General features: G+C 38.2%; 1 protein-coding gene across 3 annotated transcripts in view; it reads right to left on the bottom strand.

Annotated features, from left to right (window-relative positions):
• The window catches only part of GRM8 (glutamate metabotropic receptor 8), an 851,777-nt gene that overhangs the window by 107,201 nt on the left and 723,025 nt on the right, over positions 1-21,551 (bottom strand). For all 3 annotated transcript variants that reach the window (XM_070369279.1, XM_070369278.1, XM_070369281.1), the window contains exon 9: positions 9,963-10,898. In XM_070369279.1, the coding sequence (XP_070225380.1) occupies positions 9,963-10,898 (936 nt within the window). The remainder of the gene's footprint in view (positions 1-9,962; positions 10,899-21,551) is intronic.

Raw genomic sequence — 21,551 nt, 5'->3', positions numbered from 1 at the left:
GACTCTGTTGGAGAGGGCGAGGGTGGGATGATTTGGGAGAATGGCATTGACACATGTATATTATCATATGTGAAACAAATCGCCAGTCCAGGTTCAATGCATGATACAGGATGCTCGGGGCTGGTGCACTGGGATGATCCAGAGGGATGGGATGGGGAGGGAAGAGGGAGGGGGTTCAGGATGGGGAACACGTGTACACCCGTGGTGGATTCATGTAAATGTATAGCAAAACCACTACAGTCTTGTAAAGTAATTAGCCTCCAATTGAAATACATAAATTTATATTTTAAAAAATAAATATATTTTATAAGGCTATAGCTGCTGTAGATAATAATTCTTCTGATGCATCTGGAAAAAACATATTGAAAAGCTTCTGAAAAGGACCACCGTAGATACCATCAAGAACATTCATGATTTATGGGAATAGGTCAAAATACCAACATTAAGAGGAACATGGAAGAAGTTGGTTCCAGTTCTCATAGAAGAATTGGAGGTGTCCAAGACTTCAGTGGAGAAAATAGCTAGAGATGAGGTGGATATAGCAGGAGCAGTGGAATTAGAAGTGGGGCCTGTCTTTGACTTTGGTGCTGAAACTGAAGTCCTCGTATACTCAAGAATCTTCACAGCTTGTATTGGACATATTTTCTTTTTAGGACTAAAGGAAAATTCTCCCATTTTTGAGTCATTCTTTTATGCCATTTCTATAAAATTGCATGTAATTTTGTAAGTGCTTTTAAAAGATGTAGTTTTGTAAATATTTAATATTCTAATTTGATTTGATTTTGAATTGTAAATGTCAAGTATTCTGTTTTGGGGTTTTTTTATGTTGTACTTTGTTAAAAAGGAAAAAATGTAATTTTTTTAGTCATGTACATGACTTAATTTAATGTACTGAAAATAAAAATTAAGAAAAAAAAAAAACAGAAATGGAGCCTGAGGTGAATGAGGTGAATGAGGTGAATGAATTGCTGCACTCTTACAATAAAACTTTAATGGCTAAGGAGTTGTTTCTTATGGATGTGAATGAGGTGAATGAGGTGAATGAATTGCTGCACTCTTACAATAAAACTTTAATGGCTAAGGAGTTGTTTCTTATGGATGAGCAAAGAAAGTGATTTCTTAAATAGGATCTGCTCTTAGTGAAGATGCTGTGAAGCTTGTTGAAATGACAGCAAAAGATTTAGAATATTACATAAATTTAATTCATAAAACAGCAGTAGGGTTTGAGAGGATTGACTCCCATTTTGAAAGAAGTTCTACCCTGGATTAAATGCTATCAAACAGCATTGAAAGGAAGAGTCACTCAATGAGGCAAATTTCACTGCTGTCTTATTTTAAGAAATTGCCATAGCCTACCCCCAATTTTCATCAGCCACTACCCTGATTATCCAGCAGCCCTTGGCATCAAGGCAAGGACCTTCTACCAACCAAAAGACATGATTAGCCCAAGGCTCAGATGACAGCATGTTTTAGCCATAAAGTATTTTTAATTAAGTAATAAACATTTTTTTAGATATGACAATATTGCAAAGATAATAGTCTATAGTATAAACAGAACCTTTATATGCACTGGGAAACAAAAAAAGAAAAATCTAGGTGACTTGCTTTATTGTGGTGGTCTGGAACTAAATCCACAATTTCTCAGAAAAGGTAATGATCTCTCTGTCTCCCTCTGCCTCTTCCTCCTTCTTTCTCTCTCCCATCTCTCTTTTCTTCCTTTATTTTAGTTTCCTTTTCTCTCTTTCTTTTTTTTATTTCATTATCACCTTAGAGGAAATATATATATCAGATCAGATCAGATCAGTCACTCAGTCGTGTCCAACTCTTTGCGACCCCATGAATCACAGCACACCAGGCCTCCCTGTCCATCACCAACTCCCAGAGTTCACTCAGACTCACGTCCATCGAGTCAGCAATGCCATCCAGCCATCTCATCCTCTGTCGTCCCCTTCTCCTCCTGCCCCCAATCCCTCCCAGCATCAGAGTCTTTTCCAATGAGTCAACTCTTCACATGAGGTGGCCAAAGTACTGGAGTTTCAGCTTTAGCATCATTCCTTCCAAAGAAATCCCAGGGCTGATCTCCTTCAGAATGGACTGGTTGGATCTCCTTGCAGTCCAAGGGACTCTCAAGAGTCTTACATGTATTTGTGCCAGGTAATATCTTGAACCAGAAACCAGACTATTTTTTGATATTTCTTTAAATGATGCACATAAGTCTGCTCTGCATTTGCTTTAAATAGCCTGGAATTTATACTAATATTTGGTTAACTATTTCTCTGCACTATGAGGTGGATGGTACCAATCCATGTGATACTGCATTTAGAGACTGTAAAAAACTTCCCAACATAAAAATGGATATATGGTTACAGCCAAAAGGAACTATTTGCTTGCAATCTGCTCTTCCTGGCACCCTGTGTGCTCCATGAGATATAAGCAGCTACTGAATCATGGAAAATGCAATTTGAAGTTACATAAGTAAATTAGTCACTGCATTCTGTACCATCAACAGTCTGGGTTGTCATTAAAGTTCTGCCTATAGAGAAAAAAATAAGTCTGTATGGCATTCCTGCTAAACATTTTGAAATAAAGTCATGGTCACTATATCTCAGAAAATATTCACATTTGGGGCTAAATCAAATCTAGTTCTCCAGCATTTCAAAGATATTAAGGAAGCTAAACCATTTTAGTGAGATATGCAAGCTTGAAGACTAAACTTCCAGGTTGACTATTTAAGTGTTAATTAATAATTTATTGTAATGGACATAGAAAATTCAAAGTTTTGTAAACTCAATTTCAATTAAAAAAGAGAAAGATGGAGGTGCAAACCTCGCCAATAGCCAAATGCTTAAATTAAGTAGCCCCAAACCACACAGCTTCCTCTAAGCCACCCAAAAAAGTGGGATCATGGAATCTAGGCTAGGTTCATTGCACAAATATTTCTTTTTGGCATCTAATAAAATAGGCACCCCTACAATGAGTTTCCCTACATGTCTAAGTTGGTAATATTTTGCAGCAGTAATATGCAGAACAAATGGGGGAAAAAAAAAAGTAGTAAGCCTGGCTACGGCAGTCTTTTCTAGAAGGGCTACTTAGGCTTGCTTACATTGTGCCTTGGGGCTTCCTGGGTGGTGGTACTGGTAAAAAACCTGCCTACCAGTGCAGGAGACATAAGAGAGGTGAGTTCGATCCCTGGGTTGGGAAAATCCCCTGGAGGAGGGCATAGCAACTCACTCCGGTATTCTTGCCTGGAGAATCCCAGGGACATAGGAGCCTGGCGGGCTACAGTCCACGGGGTTGCACAGAGTCAGGCACGACCAAAGCAACTTAGCACACACAGTGTGCCTCAGAATCTCCTCAATTTCATTTCTTTCTTCTATATCTTCACAAGTATATCATTTTTACTGAGTGTATAAAGTGTGTGTTAGTCACTCGGTCATGTCTGACTCTCTGTGACCCATAGACTGTAGCCTGCCAGGCTCCTCTGTCCATGGAATTTTCCAGGCAAGATCACTGGAGTGGGTTGCCGTTCTCTTCTCCAGGGGATCTACCCAACCCAGGAATGGAACCCGGGTCTCCCGCATTGCAGGGCAAATTCTTAACAGACTGAGCCACTAGCAAATGCATAAATGAGCTACCATAAATGTTTTCTTTTCCAGCCTTTTTTGTTTGTTTCTCTCTTTTTTTTTTTCCTTTCAGAGTTGGCTGTAACAAGCTGGTATGATTAATCTTGATTAGACAGAATCTCCCATAACACCTGAAATTGTTCTGTAATGTGGGACACTGTGAAACCTTTAAAGGAATCAGCTTCAAATGACTGTAAGTGAACAAGGAAAGAAAACTCTGTAAAGTTAATGATAATTGCAGACACACAAGATGGATACTGATCACTGTTTTCCTTCCTTTCTTTCCACAGAAATGGAGAAAAAGTTAGGAGACAGTTATGGTTGGTCTGATCTCCTCTGAAAATTACTTCCATTGCTGTCTAGGTTATATTGACACTCTTAGCTCAGGTTTTCAGGCTGTTTTTTCTCATCTGTATTACTTCTCAAAGCAGGGACTTTATCATTGTTTTCAGAACCTCCTCGCACAACTCTTGTTAGAGTTATTCACTTTTCAGTTTTAACCCAAGTATTTTAGCAACCAGTTTCTGATGACACTTGCCTTTCTTCTAGTATTTTCTGCTGAATATATGAAAGCAGTTACATATTGCCTCAGAGCAACAACACTCTTTTCTCTCTCTTCCTAGTCCTGAAGATTCTTAACTTCTGTAATCTTATGAGATTTACCCTCAGGCAATCTTATGTGATTTATCTGTGTTTGAAAAAGTACATCTGGTTGGGATGCTCCACAGACATGGTCTAAATGGCTGGAGAAATTAATGCAATTATCTGGATAATTTTAAATGCATTTAATCATTAAACAAATATTTCTGGAGAACCCATTCCAAGCCGTTTTATGCTAGGTGTCAAGGATATGATAGTAAGCAAGATAAAATATGATTTCTGCCCTCATGAAATACAGCCAACTTCTGTTGATTGCCTATCATGTGCTAAATACATCTTGTGACTCATAGCATGTAACTCTCAGCAAAACTACCATGCTTGTGTGTGTGCTGAGTCACTTCAGTAGTGTCCAACTCTTTGCGACCGTATGGACTGTAGCCTGCCAGACTCCTCTGTCCATGAGGTTCTCCAGGCAAGAATATTGGAGTGGGTTGCCATGCCCTCCTCAAAACTACCATGAGGTATCTATTAATACAAAAACATACCATAATGGGACGAGAGGATTTTTTTAAGTCAATCACCTTCCTGCCCTTTCCTAGATGGTACGAAGTCAAGTCTGCCTTAGTTTATGAATAGGGCTGGGCACAGATGGCAGGCAAATGCTTCATGTTGCTTTATATCTGTGTTTGCATTCTCCAGGGAATGTATTCCTATCTGCACAAATGGAGCCACTTCACTGCATTTTCTCAGCTAATTCAGCAGAGCTTCAGAATTTGAACCCACATCCTCCCACTCCAGAGTTCACACTCTTCCTGTCTCCACTCATCACGCTGCATCCCTGCACTCTTCTGCTCTTATCAACAGATTGAGTGGAAGCATAAGGGAAATGCTTTTGTCATGCAAAAAGCATCTGGGAAAACAGCACCAATTCTCCTTTGATTTGTGCATTTTAGACAGAACTAAGGACAACTTTAAGAATTCCTTTTTATATTTCTCCCTAAATATTTAGCAGTCCTATATCACGATAAGTGATACTGACAAAAATTTTTAAAGAAATGCACTTGGCCCATCATTCAAGGAAAAATATTTTTCAGGAAAAAAAAGTTATAATGGGAATCACAATATGATCACTATATAAAGTTACCATTATGGCATGCTCTAACTTAAATAATAAAATAACAAGCAAGCATTTTTATTATTATATCATGTTATTAATGTGCAAGGAAGGCACTCCATTCCCTCATTCAATAGGCATTTGTCGAGAGCATATTACACGAATGTAATGTGTAATGTTAAGAGATGTATTCATTCAGATACACATCAGACAGACACAAGTTGCCCTCCATGAATTAATAAAGGATGACATTTGAAGGTGAGAAGAGGAAATAAAGGGGTGAATGTGAGTAGATGGAGGGGTCTAACATAACACCAGGTTTCTGACTTAGGCTACTAGATAGAGGCTGCCCGACTCATCCAGGTGAAGGAAGAAAGGTTGGTTCAGGACATATGCGCTGTTTGACACTTTGGAGCTTTATTTTCTTTCCTGTCTCTAGGGTGTTTTGTTATGTTTCCACGCTATGCTCTGGTTGAAGCACTGTGCTCCTTGGAGCTTGGCAGTGTCATAACCTTTGTCTGATTATCTAGGCTTTGTGAACCCAATTAGAGATGGTAAAATATGTATGTAAGAGATTTCTGCCATCCTAACAACCCTAAACCACCCTTGAGTATTCTCTTCCTGACTATTACATTAATTATATTTTTAATTTTTGTCTTTTCAACCTAACTATGAAAGTTCACGTTGGTCCCTGTCCATGCCTCAGTGTCTCCGCCCCTCCACTCAGGCTGATTTTTTATAGAAAAAAAAAAAGTGTACTTAAACTATGATTTAGTAGAATGCAGCACTAGGTACAAAGCTAATAAATGATGTCACTAAAATGTATTAGGAAAAAGTATGATTCATCTTGATTTTAAAATTTGAAGGAAAAGGATGTGGGGAAATTTAAATGATGTTTTGTCATTGAATGAAGATATACTTCAGAGAGCTTTCTTTCCTCATGAATGCTACAAAAATCCCTTTATAACTTGATTTTACTCAGAGGTTTTCTAAAACATCTGTTTAAATTATTCAACTAATTTTACTTTTACTTCCTACTTCTGTAATAATTTCAGAGAGACCTATGTGGCTAGATGGGTTTTCTCCTATAGATATGTCTCTATGAAACAGAATTCAATGCATGGTGTGTTAGTGTTAGTAGCTCAGTCGTGTCTGACTCTTTGCAACCCTGACTGTAACCCATCAGGTCCCTCTGTCCATGGAATTTTCCAGGCAAGAATACTGGAGTGGGTTGTCATTTCCAGTATTCAAAGCATACTGGAAGAAATTTTGCTCTTCTGCTATCTTCCACATTATAAATTCTGTGTCACAGGATGCATAGCTCTTTTTTGGCTTTCTCATCTCACATCTGACTCCTCACCACCTCCCCCTGCCCTTGAGCCTGATTTTCTCCTGCCCTTGAGCCTGGCACTTGCTGGAGCTGGCAGGCGTCAGACGGCATCGGCTGGGAGCCAGGCTGGGCCTTTGTACAGGGAAGGCTCTGGGAAGCAGACTGACATGGCTCAATAATTAGCACAATGCTGGCCACAATGCTCAATAAGGATCTGCTGAATTAATGGCTGTGTGTGCTGCCTGACTTGTGAATACTTCAAGCCGATAACACGGAGTTAACTGGCTGAGCATTATAAATGAGAGTGGAGAACTGACCCACTCTTTGGTCTTCCAAAGTCAAAAAACTTAGAGAAAGCCTGCCTTTTGAGATATAAATGTTTTATTCACTTTTAATATCTGTGTCAGTAATTTTAGCAAAGCAAAAAAAAATAAACAGTTTCAAACATTTTGTGTATTGTTTTGAATAATTAGAGATACTTCGACAGAGAATAGCAGGAGGCAAATTTGAATGTGAAGTGTTAGGATGACACATAAGTGTATTATACAAAATACTTCAGTAGTAAATCTCAGCTACTTATCATATAATAGCTCTTGATGTAGAGCTGGTCTAAATTAAGCATCTCCAAGCCTAACTAAACAATTTGAGCACTTTCCAATGTTCTGAAAACTCCTAAAATTAGTGTTTCATCCTGATTGCTTCAGTCATCTCCACATTCAATCATATTATCAATACAAAACTATTCCAATTAGCATATTTTATAAATTGGTCTTACATTGTGCTTCTTTGACTTACTATGATTCCACAAAGCTAAAAGAGGAAAAGGAATTCTGGCTAGCTAGTATTCAGTCATCTCTCGGGAAGCACTGATACATCCATAAGTATGTACATAAACTCCAGGTTCTTGGATGGAGTGGTACAACTCCCATAGTCCCTGCAGCACTGGGCAGCCTCCACCCCCTGACTTGTTCATGTGTCCATTTCATCCTGAAATGTCTCTTACTATCTCCACCACTGCTCCTCAGGGGACAGCTGCAACTCTGCAGAATTTCTGATCTGAGATTCAGTGGTCTTTCTTTTTTTTTTTCAATTACCTTAAAAAAAAAAAAAAAAAAACTTAGCATGATCCATGTTTGAATTACTATGAAGGTGTTCAATAGCTTGATATAGGACCATGATTTTATTTATTCTAAAAATCAAGTCACTGAAAGAGTTGTCTAAATAGAAATAACATCTTATATGCACTTATATTTGCTTCCCCAAGCCCTTGAAGTCACAACATGAAAAGTAAGAGCAGGCTGTCATTTATAAAATGTAAAGGGAGTGAAAGCAAAAAAAAAAAAGGAGTTAGATGTCAGAGCTCAGGAGATTTTGTTTGGTTATATATTTATTGTTGGGCTTCCCTGCTGGCTCAATGGTAAAGAATTTGCGTTCCAGTGCAGAAGACAAAGGTTCAATCTGTGATCGGGGAAGATCCCACATGTCGTGGACCAACTGGGTTCCCCCTACGCCACAACTATTGAGCCTGTGCTCTAGAGTCCGGGAGCCACAACTACTGAAGTCTGTGTGCCTAGAGCCTGTGCTCTGCAACAAGAGAAGCCACCACAATGAGAGGTCTGCGTACCCCAACTAGAGGGTAGCCCCTACTCACGGCAACTAAAGAAGAGTCCAAGCAACAACAAAGACCCAGCACAGCGGAAAAAAATCTGTTATCCACAAGAAAGCAAAATAAACTCTCTCTGGCTTTCTCCAGGTAAAACAATATATTTAAAAAAGAAGTATATATTCAAACACAAATACAAGTACCACTTAAATTGATGTTATTAATAATTCACATAATGTGGACATTTCCAGACCCTGAAAAATGTTTTTCCCGACTAGTCCAACTAACCATGTCCAAACAGATCTAATAAACTTTCAGAGACACAAATTTCTTCCTAAGTAAAATTTACAAGTTTGATCCTAATAGATTCCCATCTGCATATGCCAAAATATAATGTTTTCTAGTTGTTAGGTTTAGAGCCCCAAACTGTCTTACTTTACTTTCCTGCCACTCTCAAGGACTTCCATCAGATCAGTCAAGTCAAGAAAGGTCACCGGTCTGGAACCCACGGCAAAGTTGCTCTATTCACTGGCACATTTCCTGAAGTACGTTTTTTATCTTTCAAAGTTGAAGCCCACATTGATTGAGTAAGGGATGAATGCTCATACTAATGAGCTCTCCATGCTCTTGTTGAGTATTTTTCCTCTGAATTAGTTGAAATTTTAAGAGTTATGCAGGACCTTACTTGGAATGTTAGAACCCAGGGAATAAAATCGCCACTCCCAACCCCACCCCAGATGTTTTGACTTCCTCATGACTTCTAATGATGGAGAATGGGACAATCTTTACATCTTTACACCAAGAAAGAACTTTCTCGTATACAATTAAGGCTGAAGAGCTATCCCTTTAGAACGGTAGCATTTGCCTTTGTTTTATAAGCTGTCTGTCTCCGGCACACCACCCGAACCTTGAATTCATGGTTAACATCAATCCTCTGCTTTTCTATACATACATACATACACACCCAGTTCAGCACACATTTCCTTTCAAACACAGATGTTCTTTACATGCAGTGTTTTATATGGAGAAGTTTATGGAAGATTAGTAACAAAATAAAATGATTTGGGGAAATTCAAATGATCTTCAACTTCTAAAAAAATATAAACTGTATTATATAATTATCCATTGCTTCTTAAACCCTCCCCACCATCCTCTACATATGGAAAAAATGATAAGAATGGAGACTAAAGAGACATAGTAAGATGGTTCAGATTGAACTAAGCCATTTAATTTCTTTGTATTGTTGAAGTTTGCTTCTATGATTAAAACCATCATGATTATTAAGAAATAGCTTTCTTTCAGAGTCACATTAGAACCAGAAAAGGAGGCATTTGTCATGCATTGAGATACCTCTGGCATAGCTCACTCCTCTGAATCATGTCTGCCCTTTCTCCTTTCCTCTTTTAACATTTGGAAAATAACATCTATGTTAGTTGATAACAGAGCTGGAAGAAAGGACCAAGAAAGTGATGTGAGCTCTGTCAATCTTCAACCTCACCAAGGAAAACACATTAAAATGTTTTTCATGAAAAATCAGCTTCAGTCTACAAATATTCAGAGCAAAGCGACCTTGCATATATATAACACACCAGGATTCTTGGAAGAATATAAGTGAGCCAATGAGAAAGAAGGGGAAACATCCTAAAGGAAGAAATTAAATCCAGGAAAACGATTGGCAAATGCATTTCTTACCTTTTCTGCTGACTGGGCTGTACCAAAAAAGATGGGGATAAAAGCTAACCAAATGATGCAGGTGGTATACATGGTAAATCCAATGGGTTTGGCTTCATTGAAAGTCTCTGGAACTCCTCTTGTTTTAATGGCATAGACAGTACAAGTAACCATCAAGAGAATACTGTAGCCCAGTGAACAAATGAGCGAGAGATCAGAGATGTCGCACTTGAGCACTCCCCTGGCGTTCTCCGGATCTAGAGTCCTCTGTTCTCCATAGTCTATGATGATGTGTGGTGGGTCCACAACAAACCAGACACACACTCCCAGGAGCTGGATGGAGATCAGGCTGAAGGTGATCACCAGCTGGGATGCAGGACTGATAAACTTAGGTGCTGTGACAGATTTCTTCCCCTGCTCAAATATTCGGTGGATTCGGTTTGTTTTGGTCAGGAGCGCTGCATAGCTGAAACACATGCCGAGTCCTAGGAAGATCCGCCGGAAGGAGCAGATGATGGTATCTGGTGCTGCAATCATCAAAAAGGTGATTGAATAACAGAGAAAAATCCCCGTGAGGAGCACGTAACTAAGTTCGCGGCCCGAAGCCCTCACGATAGGCGTGTCGTTATAGCGGACGAAGGTCACGATCACAAAGGTGGTGGCGATGATTCCCAAGATGGCAACGAACACAGGCACCACCGCCCAGGGAGAATGCCACTCGAGTTTGATGATGGGGATTAGCTGGCAGCCTGTGCGGTTGACGTTGGGTCTCTGATCCAAAGGGCAGAGTTCACAGGACAGCTCATCTACCTGGTAGTTGTAACCTTCACAGCGCTCGCAGTGCCAGCAGCAAGGGACTCCTTTCACTGTCTTCTTCCTCTCACCGGGCTTACAGGGCAGGCTGCAGACCGACGCCGGGTGAGTGTGCTCTCTATTGGCCCACTGCATGTCTTCCACCTGTGGGTATAAAATATTAATGAGCCTTCCATTTTCCCCCCATTTATAATATCCTAATCCTAGCCACAGGTTTGTAATAAATCACTGAATGCTGACAGGACAGTTTACCATAATAAGAGCCCAGAGTTTCTTTCCCTGACTTTATGAAAGTATTAAATGATTGGGGCCAATAAATCATTCACATCATCAACTTGATGAGTGTCATTACTTTCCATTTACCTCCTTGATTTTGACCAATCTGACATTTGGAGAAAGATGCATTGATCTAAACAGCTTTAAAATGGAAAAAAAAAAAAAAAGAAAAGTCCTATGGAAAGAAACCTGTTAGAGCTAAACTCAGATATAAATGCCCTGAAATACTGGCTAGGATATAAATACACATATGAACAATGAATCAAGTCTTTCTACCATATTTGGGGAAATTCAAATCTCACTGTGTCAATTTTGAAAGGAAATGGCAAAACTAGCTACTTTAATCTCTGACACTCCTCATGTGTCCATAGTGACAACTATATGAATGGTTTTGCCTCTGTTTAACATTCAGATTCACTTATGCCCCTCAGCCTTGCATTTTCACACTGGGGAAAAGACCATGCTGAGTGAGACAGCTTGATGATGATATTTCCATTGAACAAAAGTAGGCTTAAAGCAATGAAATTGATACAAATGAGTGAGATCCCCTAGTAGGATTTCTGTGTCAAGGCCTTAGGGTTCCATCTCACTCTTTTGAATTAGACCATAGAATACCTCTATTAAAACCAAAGTGTTATTTTAAAGGAATTTTGCCAGTCATTGACCCCTTACCTTAAATTGCTTTACTAAAGGTTCTGGACCCAATTCCAATGTGGGGGACAGGGCAAAAGGGGTTTCCTAAACCACAAAGAAATTCTGGAGTACTAGCTGTTTCTCCTATAAGTCAAATCAATTCTGACATCATCTACCTGGAAATAGCATCAAATCTCACAAATGCTATAGGAAAAAAAACAGAAATTATAGATCAACAATTTACTATGACAAGCAGCTTCTATATAAAAGGTAAGCTCTATGAACAGAGTGATTTTGCTCATTGATGTGGACAAACAATGATGGACACTCAATTCATCCTCAAATATTTATTGAATTTGTGAGGAAGGAAGAATGTGAGGGGTACCCCTGAGGTAGAAGGAGCCAACTTGAAAGTGCTGAGATCTGGAAATAAAGGATTGCTCAAAGAGGCACAGAGATAAGAGCTGAAGGAATGTTTAAAACAAAACAAAATGAAAAACTATTTTTCCAAGACCAGCTCTATAACAAGTTAAAGGAAAAATCACCATATCCTGTGATAGCCTGGCTCCAAGATGCCCCCCAATAACTTTACCTCCTGGAATCATGCACTCATGGAGTTCTCTCCCACTTTAAATGGGCTGATTTGTGTAAACAATAATATATTCCAGAAATGATGGCATGTGGTTTCTGAGGTTAGGTCATCAGTGACATTTTGGCCTGTGTCTTGTTCTCTCTTGGATTGCTCACTTCAGGGAAATAATTAAACTATCATGAGAGTTCTCCGGCAGCCCCATGGAAAGGAACTGAGGCCTCCCGCCAACAACCAGCACCGACTTGCCATGCATGTGAGGGTGTCACCCAGAAAGTGAATTGTCTGGCCCCAGGCAAGCCTTCGGATGACTGCAGCTCCAGCTGACATCTTGACCACAAACTCATGAGAGACCCTGAGCCAGAAAAACCCAGCTAAGCTGCTTCTGAATTTCCAATCTACAGGAACTGTGTGAGCTAGTAAATGTTTTCTTGTCTTAAGCTGCTAAACATGGAATTATTGTACAGCAATGGAAAACTAATGCAACTCAAGTTAAGCTTTCTTACCCATTCTGTGAATTCCACCAGTATAGCAGTCTATTGAGAATCTACTGAGAAAGTAGTAACAACTAACTATCTTTTACCAAAATATGCCCCCCAAGTTGTCTACTGTCAGCAGCATTCTATCATCACTCTTAAGACTGCCTCCCCTTTGGGAACTATGTGACTGAGATTGTTTTCATAAACATATCTACTGCTTAAGGATGCTTTCCTTTCTTGAATGTGGTGTGAATAGTGGAGGGCAGAGAAGTATAGCCTCTAAGCTCAACATTTGCAGAGGGCCATCAAACCCACCTCAGGTGAAGTGGAGAATTCATGCATGTTTTATTTCAAATATCCTCCCTTGAGAAAGTAGATGGTACTTCATGTGTCCTAAGGGCACTCAAGATTATTAGTTCTACCTTGTCTGTTCACCACAAAGGAAAAGCAATCTATCATAACCCTGTTAATTTTCTATTAGCTTTCAATGATTTAGAAAAGTTATTTTATTTATGTATAAGATTCCATTAGGCAAGAAAAAAGTTAAATTGAAAGTGGCTTCTCTCAAAAATATTGAGAAAAATGAAATGCTCTACTGAGTGGCTAAAATATTGATTTTATACCCTAATGGACTCTTCTAAGATAATAAAATATGTTTTGTGAAGGTTATGTTTCAAAGCTAATTACTGTAAAATCAAAATTGCATTTTGTTTGGGGCTTCTATAGATTTATAATATTACTGTTGAAGAAAATGACACTAAAAAAAAATTCTCAGACACATTAAACTTCAAATTTGGTAGAGACCTTAAAGGTCAACTTGTCTAACCACATGTTCGATTCTTTAATTCACAAAGCACTTTATTTTCTAGAAGGAAATGACTTATTAACAAAGAAATATACTCAATCAGATAGGCCTCATTACAGAAGATAAATATTCATCATTATAAGCTAAGCATTACATTTTTCTTGATCAATTTTTTGAATACTCAACTAGTGAAAAAATGTTTTCATAAATAAAAATTAAAGTTATAAGACAATGAAAATACCACATCTTTTAAAAACTGTAAATTTTCTTTAAGTAAAAAACAATGTAGTCATGAAATATGTGTGACATTTCGTGATATAATGGAGAAAACTATGTATGATTCAGTAAACATGTTAAAAATACATGACTGCATTTCATCAAGGAATCTATTATGTATAACTAGATATGCAGATGACACCACCCTTATGGCAGAAAGTGAAAAGGAACTAAAAAGCCTCTTCATGAAGGTGAAAGTGGAGAGTGAAAAAGTTGGCTTAAAGCTCAACATTCAGAAAACAAAGATCATGGCATCCGGTTCCATCACTTCATGGGAAATAGATGGGGAAACAGTGGAAACAGTATCAGAGTTTATTTTGGGGGGCTCCAAAATCACTGCAGATGGTGACTGCAGCCATGAAATTAAAAGACGCTTACTCCTTGGAAGAAAAGTTATGACCAACCTGGATAGCATATTCAAAAGCAGAGACATTACTTTGCCAGCAAAGGTCCGTCTGGTCAAGGCTATGGTTTTTCCTGTGGTCATAAATGGATGTGAGAGTTGGACTGTGAAGAAAGCTGAGCGCCGAAGAATTGATGCTTTTGAACTGTGATGTTGGAGAAGACTCTTGAGAGTCCCTTGGACTGCAAGGAGATCCAACCAGTCCCTTCTGAAGGAGATCAGCCCTGGGATTTCTTTGGAAGGAATGATGCTACAGCTGAAACTCCAGTAGTTTGGCCACCTCATGCGAAGATTTGACTCATTGGAAAGGACTCTGATGCTGGGAGGGATTGAGGGCAAGAGGAGAAGGGGATGACAGAGGATGAGATGGCTGGATGGCATGACTGACTCGATGGACCTGAGTCTGAGTGAACTCTGGGAGTTGGTGCCTGGCATGCTGCGACTCATGGGGTCGCGAAGAGTCAGACATGACTGAGCAACTGAACTGAACTGAACTGAACTGTACTGTGTTTTGATACCATAGTTGAAGTCTGGGAACCAACTAATATCCACCCCAAAGAGGAAGCAATAGCAAACACTTGAGTCAGGTACTTGTAAATACATTAGTGTTTGAGACAAAATTTATTTTAGATATGATACCAAATTAAAAATAATACTAATTGAGATTGGTAGTATTAATAGAAATTAAACTTCTTATTTTTCACAACTATACTATAAAACACAAAGATCATTCAGCCCTCTTGCTTTTCTATATTAACAAATTATAGCATCTTTCATAATGAGTAAAAATATTTTAAAACAGGTCTTCCTCTCCTTTGGTATTATTCTGATATTAGGATATTTGTGTCTAAAACATGTGTTCTAACAAACGGATGATAGTTATATTGATAGACCTTCCAGAGATGAAACCATAGCCCACTCCTGTCTTGACAATGTTCACCAACGGTGATAGATTCTGGAGGCCCCAATCCAGTTCATTTTCTAGAATATGGGCTATCAACCAGCTTCGGCTGTCAAATTCTGTTATTAATGCAAAGGCACCAATAACCACAAAACCAAAACTTTCTGAGTGTGCCTACATTTTTTAATCTTTAATCTTCCCAAACATAAATTAAAGACATTATTTTTTATAAAATAATTTTCTCCTGTGTAGTTCTAATAACTCCTGATAAAAGGGCTACAAAAATATTTCCCAATTAAAGGCCCTACTGTAACTAATCATTTTCAGTATGCACTACAAAATTCTCACTCAATTTAATACCTCTATTACAGGGTTTTTTCCCCACATATTAAGTTGTATCTTCAACATTATGATTATTATACATGTGGGAAAATTTTAAATATAACACAAAGATAATTGATATCTAGTCATACCATTCTTAATTAGCTCTTTTTATCTTGCTCTATAAATAAGCATAGTATTAATAATTATTTTGATGACTACTTTGCCACTCCAGTATTCAAAAACCCAATTCTTCATCTGACTTATATAACAGCATAATGCAATCATTTCTAGTGAAACTGGACATTTTCTCAAAGGTTTACTTGTTAATTTCCACATAATCAATAGGTTTAACAAGTGTATTTAATTAGGATGAGTATTTAAAATCAGTATTTAAAATGCCAGAATTTGGTTACATATTTTGTGAAGCATATGGTTTTGCTAATGCAACTCAAAATAAACTTTATCAATATATTACTTTATACATTCATATTTATAAATGTTTATATATAAATATATATTGCTTCCTTAATATCCATCCTTTCTTTTGGGTAATGCAATGCTTTCTACTTCTATTCAAAGTGGTAAGTAGGTTTAGTGTCCTTTGCAAATCTAGTATGTATGTATGATCCCTAGATTGAAGTCACAGTTTTGTGTGATGTTACAGGTCTACATAACCTCTAAAAATGTAAACACTCCTCCTATTTAAAAAGACAATTTTAAATTAATTAAAATTTTACTTACAATAGCATTAAAAATAAAATACTTAGGAATAAACTTAACTAGTAAAGTGTAATATTTTTAACTTAAAGCTACAAAATATCATTTTAAGAAAGTTAAAGAAATAAATGAAAAGCAATCTGAAGTTCATGGATCAGAAGACTGAACATTGCCAAGATGGAAATACTCACAAAACTAATCAACAGATTCGACATAATCTCTATTAAAATCTCTTCTGACTTCTTTGAAGAAATTGATTAACTGATCCTAAAATTCATAGGGGAATATAAGGGACCAAGAATAGACAAAATGATCTTAAAAGAGTGAAGTTGGGGAATTTACACTTCTTGATTTTAAAACTTCCTATAAATCTACAGTAATCAAGCAGCATGATACTGGCACAAAGAAAGACTAATCAATGAAAGAAAATTGAGAGTTCAGAAATAATCTATTACATATAAGGTCAATTGATTTTTTTACAAAGCTGACAAGAAAATTCAATGGAGAAAAAATAGTCTTTTCAACAATGGTTCTGGCACAAGACATGTCACCAAAAGAATAAGCAACAAAGTTAAAATAAATAAATCAGACTTCATCAATCTTAAATACTTTCATAATTCAACAGATACTATTAGGAGAGTGAAAAAACAACCCACAGAGTGGGCAAAAATATTTCTAACTCATATATCTGATAAAGAACTCATATCAGAATATATATTTTAAAACTCTTAGAATTAAACTGTTAAAAAAGCATGCAATCCAATTAAAAAATAAGTAAAAGAAATGAAGAGACATTTCTCAAAAAAAACAGATATGTTTGGTTAATAAGCACAGGAAAAGATGTTTAACATCATTAGTCATCAGAAAAATGCAAAACAGAACCATAATACCCACTAGGATGGTCATAATAAAAAATACAGACAGAATCAAGTTTTATTGAAGATATGGAGAAATTAAAACTCTTTATATTATTGGTGGCAATGTAAAATGGTACAGCTATTTTGGACAGCAGTTCGGCACTTCCTTGAAAAGTTAAACATAGAATTGCCATATGACCTAGCAATTCCACTCCTAAATTATTTCAGTCTAAGAAAACTGGAGACATATGCTCACACAAAAAATTTATACATGAATTTCATAACAGCATTAGTCATTATAGCAAAAAAGCAGAAAAAATCCAATTCCATTAAAGAAATGTGCTTTATCTACTCAATCAAATATTAAAAATAAATAAAAAGAAACAAAGTAATAATATATGCTATGAAATAAATGAACCTTCAAAATATGCTAAGTGAAAGAAATCAGACAAAAAGACCAGTGTGTAATTTTAATTTATATGTACTGTCCAGAATAAGCAAAGGCATATACAGCCAGTAGATTTTTGACTGCCAGGAGTTAAGGAAAGAACGGAATAGAGAGGATTTCTTGGGAAGTGATGAAAATAGTCTAAAATTAGTGGCAATGGATAACATGACTCTGTGACTATACTAAAAACCACTGAATTATGTATGTTAAAAAGGGCAAACTTTATGGTATTTGAATTATCTCAATAAAGCTGTTACTTTTTAAATATGCAAACTATGTTGATACAGTCAGGAAGAACTAACATTCAGTACTTCATTTGCTGTATAAAAAACCATATTGCATACCCACTCTGTTTTGAGACACAAGACTCAACGTGAGAATTCAACAGTGACCAAGACGCGGTCCCTGGCCTCCGAGTCAGTGCAGGTGGGGAAAGAGATAAGCAGAGAGCCAGTCGCAGCTCAGTGTTAGACTCCCTGCGAAAGAAAAGCAGGGAGGCAGTGGTGCTGCTAGCAGAGGATTCAGCAGGGGCACTCAGCCTGGGTTCTGGGGATGTGTGGACAGCAGCCTGAAGGCTGTATAGGAGATAAACCACCAGGAACAGGAATCCCAAGAAGGCATCAAGCCAAAAAAAAAAAAAAAAAAGATTAAACTTCAGCGGTGAGAAGCCATAACAAACTGGAGAAACTAAAGATAAAACAAATAGCAAAAATACAGATTAAAACACTGGTTGGAGTGGCAAGAGGCAGGCTAAGGAAAAGAGGAAACGCAAGATCATTTTAAAAGAAACTTACAAGCCGCTGAGACGAGTTTGGATGTTATGCTGAAAGTGATAGTTGGGATCCTCTGAAGGGACAGAGAAAAAGAAATGCAAAGAGGAAAAAAGGTTGTCTGAGGAAACCTTAATAATAGCTATGAAAAGAAGAGAAACGAAAGGCAAAGGGGAAAAGGAAAGATATACCCATTTGAATGCAGGGTTCCAAAGAATAGAAAGGAGCGATTAGAAAGCCTTCCTTGGTGATCAATGTAAAGAAATAGAAGAAAACAATAGAATGAGAAAGACTAGAGATCTCTTCAAGAAAATCAGAGATACCAAGGGAACATTTCATGCAAAGATGGACACAATAAACGACAGAAATGGTAGGGACCTAACAGAAGCAGAAGATATTAAAGAGGTGGCAAGAATACAACAGAAGAACTGTACAAAAAAGAGCTTCACGATCCAGATAATCACGATGGTGTGATCACTCACCTAGAGCCAGACATCCTGGAATGAGAAGTCAAGTGGGCCTTAGAAAGCATCACTACGAACAAAGCTAGCGGAGGTGATGGAATTCCACTTGAGCTATTTCAAATCCTAAAAGATGATGCTGTGAAAGTGCTGCACTGAATATGCCAGCAAATTTGGAAAACTCAGCAGTGGCTACAGGGCTAGAAAAGGTCAGTTTTCATTTCAGTCCCAAAGAAATGCAATGCCAGAGAATGCTCAAACTACTGCACAATAGCACTCATCTCACACGTTAGCAAACTACTGCTCAAAATTCTCCAAGCAAGGGTTTAACAGTACATGAACCAAGAACTTCTAGATGTTCAAGCTGGATTTAGAAAAGGCAGAGGAACCAGAGATCAAATTGCCAACATCCGTTGGATGATCATAAAAGCAAGAGAGTTCCAGAAAAACATCTACTTCTGCTTTATTGACTATGCCAAAGCTTTTGACTGTGTGGATCAAAACAAATGGTGGAAAATTCTTCAAGACATGGGAATACCAGACCCACCTGACCTGCTTCCTGAAAAATCTGTATGCTGGTCAAGAAGCAACAGTTAAAACTGGACATGAAACAACAGACTGGTTCCAAATCAGGAAAGGAGTATGTCAAGGCTGTGTATTGTCACCCTACTTAATTTACACTGAGAGATTTTTTTGGGGGGTTCCAAAATCACGCAGATGGTGACTGCAGCCACAAAATTAAAAGATGCTTGCTTCTTGGAAGAAAAGTTATGACCAACCTAAGCAGCTTATTAAAAAGCAGAGACATTACTTTGCTAACAAAAGTCCATCTAGTCAAAGCTACGGTTTTTCCAGTAGTCATGTATAGATGTGAGATTTGGACTACAGAGAAAGCTGAGTGCCAAAGAATTGATGCTTTTGAACTGTGGTGTTGGAGAAGACTCTTGAGAGTCCCTTGGACTGCAAGGAGATCCAGCCAGTCCATCTTAAAGGAAATCAGTCCTGAATATTCATTGGAAGGACTGATGCTGAAGTTGAAACTCCAATACTTTGGCCACCTTATGTGAAGAACTGATTTGTCTGAAAAGACCCTGATGCTGGGAAAGATTGAAGGCGGGAGGAGAAGGGGATGACAGAGGATAAAATGGTTGGATGGCATCATCGCCTCAGTGGACATGAGTTTGAGTAACCTCTGGGAGTTGGTGATAGACAGGGAGGCTTGACCTGTTGCAGTCCATGGGGTCACAAAGAGTCAGACACGACTGAGCAACTGAACTGAAGGGGCAAAGATGATGAGTTTTATTGCATAGAAGGATCACTGTGCAGTATAGAGAGAAGATGGAAAAAATCCAAGGCTAGATATGGTCAATCACCTGTCAAGCTGAGGCTTTTGCTAAATTCCAGCTGCAAGTGATGACAAGAGGAATCCAAAGAGCAGCAATGAGCAGGAAGGACTTTGTAGGCAGCACCAGGTTTCTCAGACTATCCTCATGGCCCAAGAGCATGATTAAAGAATTTTAACCAAATGTGTGATCTCATATAAAATAAAATATACATTTTATACATATATATGCTGCTGCTAAGTCGCTTCAGTCGTGTCCGACTCTGTGCGACCCCATAGACGGCAGCCCACCAGGCTTCCCCGTCCCTGGGATTCTCCAGGCAAGAACACTGGAGTGGGTTGCCATTTCCTTCTCCAATGCATGAAAGTGAAAAGTGAAAGCAAAGTCGCTTGGTCGTTCCCGACTCTTAGCGACTCCATGGACTGCAGCCTTCCAGGCTCCTCCATTCATGGATTCTCCAGGCAAGAGTACTGGAGTGGGGTGCCATTGCCTTCTCCAACACATATATATACATATATATATATATATATATATATATATATATGAGATCAGTGTGGTGACAGATCAGGAGAAAGGATGATACTAGCAAGAATAAGAATTAAGGGAATAATGTCATAATTCTAGACAAGACAAGAGCCTATGAACTGTTGGAATCAGTAATTATGAAGAAAATGGGATAGGTTTAAGATATAGTGGGAAAAAAATAGAAATAAGAGTGGCAAGAAGAAAACAGAAAAACCAAACAATGGCATCCGGCCTTGTGTTTGAGAGTCATCCTTAGCATTTCACTTACTTCAGCCTTACTTCTGATCAACCGCCAACTGCATGGCCAGGCATGATCTCATCCCTGCCTAACTCCCAGGTAATTACGTACCAACCCTCCTTACTCTCCTACTGTACATCACACAACACCTTGTAATCTTCTTCAATGGCACTTTTACAGTAGGCAATTCTGCACTTGTTTTTCTTTTTACTTCAATAAATGGTTTTATAAATTTTACATTATGTTCCTTAGAATCACTTAAAGGCTTTACTCAAACTATATCTCACTGGAAAGCAGTTCTTAGAGACTACAGTTTAACAGGCCTGGGAAAGAACCTCAACTTGGCATTTTTAAAAGAAGCCCTTCTTCTTTCAGTGATTCTGTCATGTAATTAGTGAACCACACTTTGCTAAGCACCAAGTTAAATTTATTTTTCTCAGGAGAGGAAGAGCCTATTCTGTTTTTCCAGCATTGTGATCCAAAGCCTAACACGGTGACTAACCTCCAGTGAACATTCATAAATATTTGCTGAATGAATGAAGGAGGACTGGAAGAACAAGTGAACAGGTGACGGTGTCCTTTACCCAAAGTCCCAGGGAGGTTTCCAAGCCAGGAAGCTCAGGAATCAGCTGAACGCATCAGCTGTGCTCAGGAGTCAGGTTTGCCTGAGGCAAAGATTTCCAAGGCACAGTCATATGCAAGGCGGTCGAGACCATGAATATGTATTAGCAAATTCTCACCCACAGAAACAA

Source organism: Bos mutus, chromosome 4 (assembly GCF_027580195.1).
Source record: "Bos mutus isolate GX-2022 chromosome 4, NWIPB_WYAK_1.1, whole genome shotgun sequence".
In the NCBI taxonomy this organism is placed as follows: domain Eukaryota; kingdom Metazoa; phylum Chordata; class Mammalia; order Artiodactyla; family Bovidae; genus Bos; species Bos mutus.
This window is presented reverse-complemented; position numbering and strand designations above follow the sequence as displayed.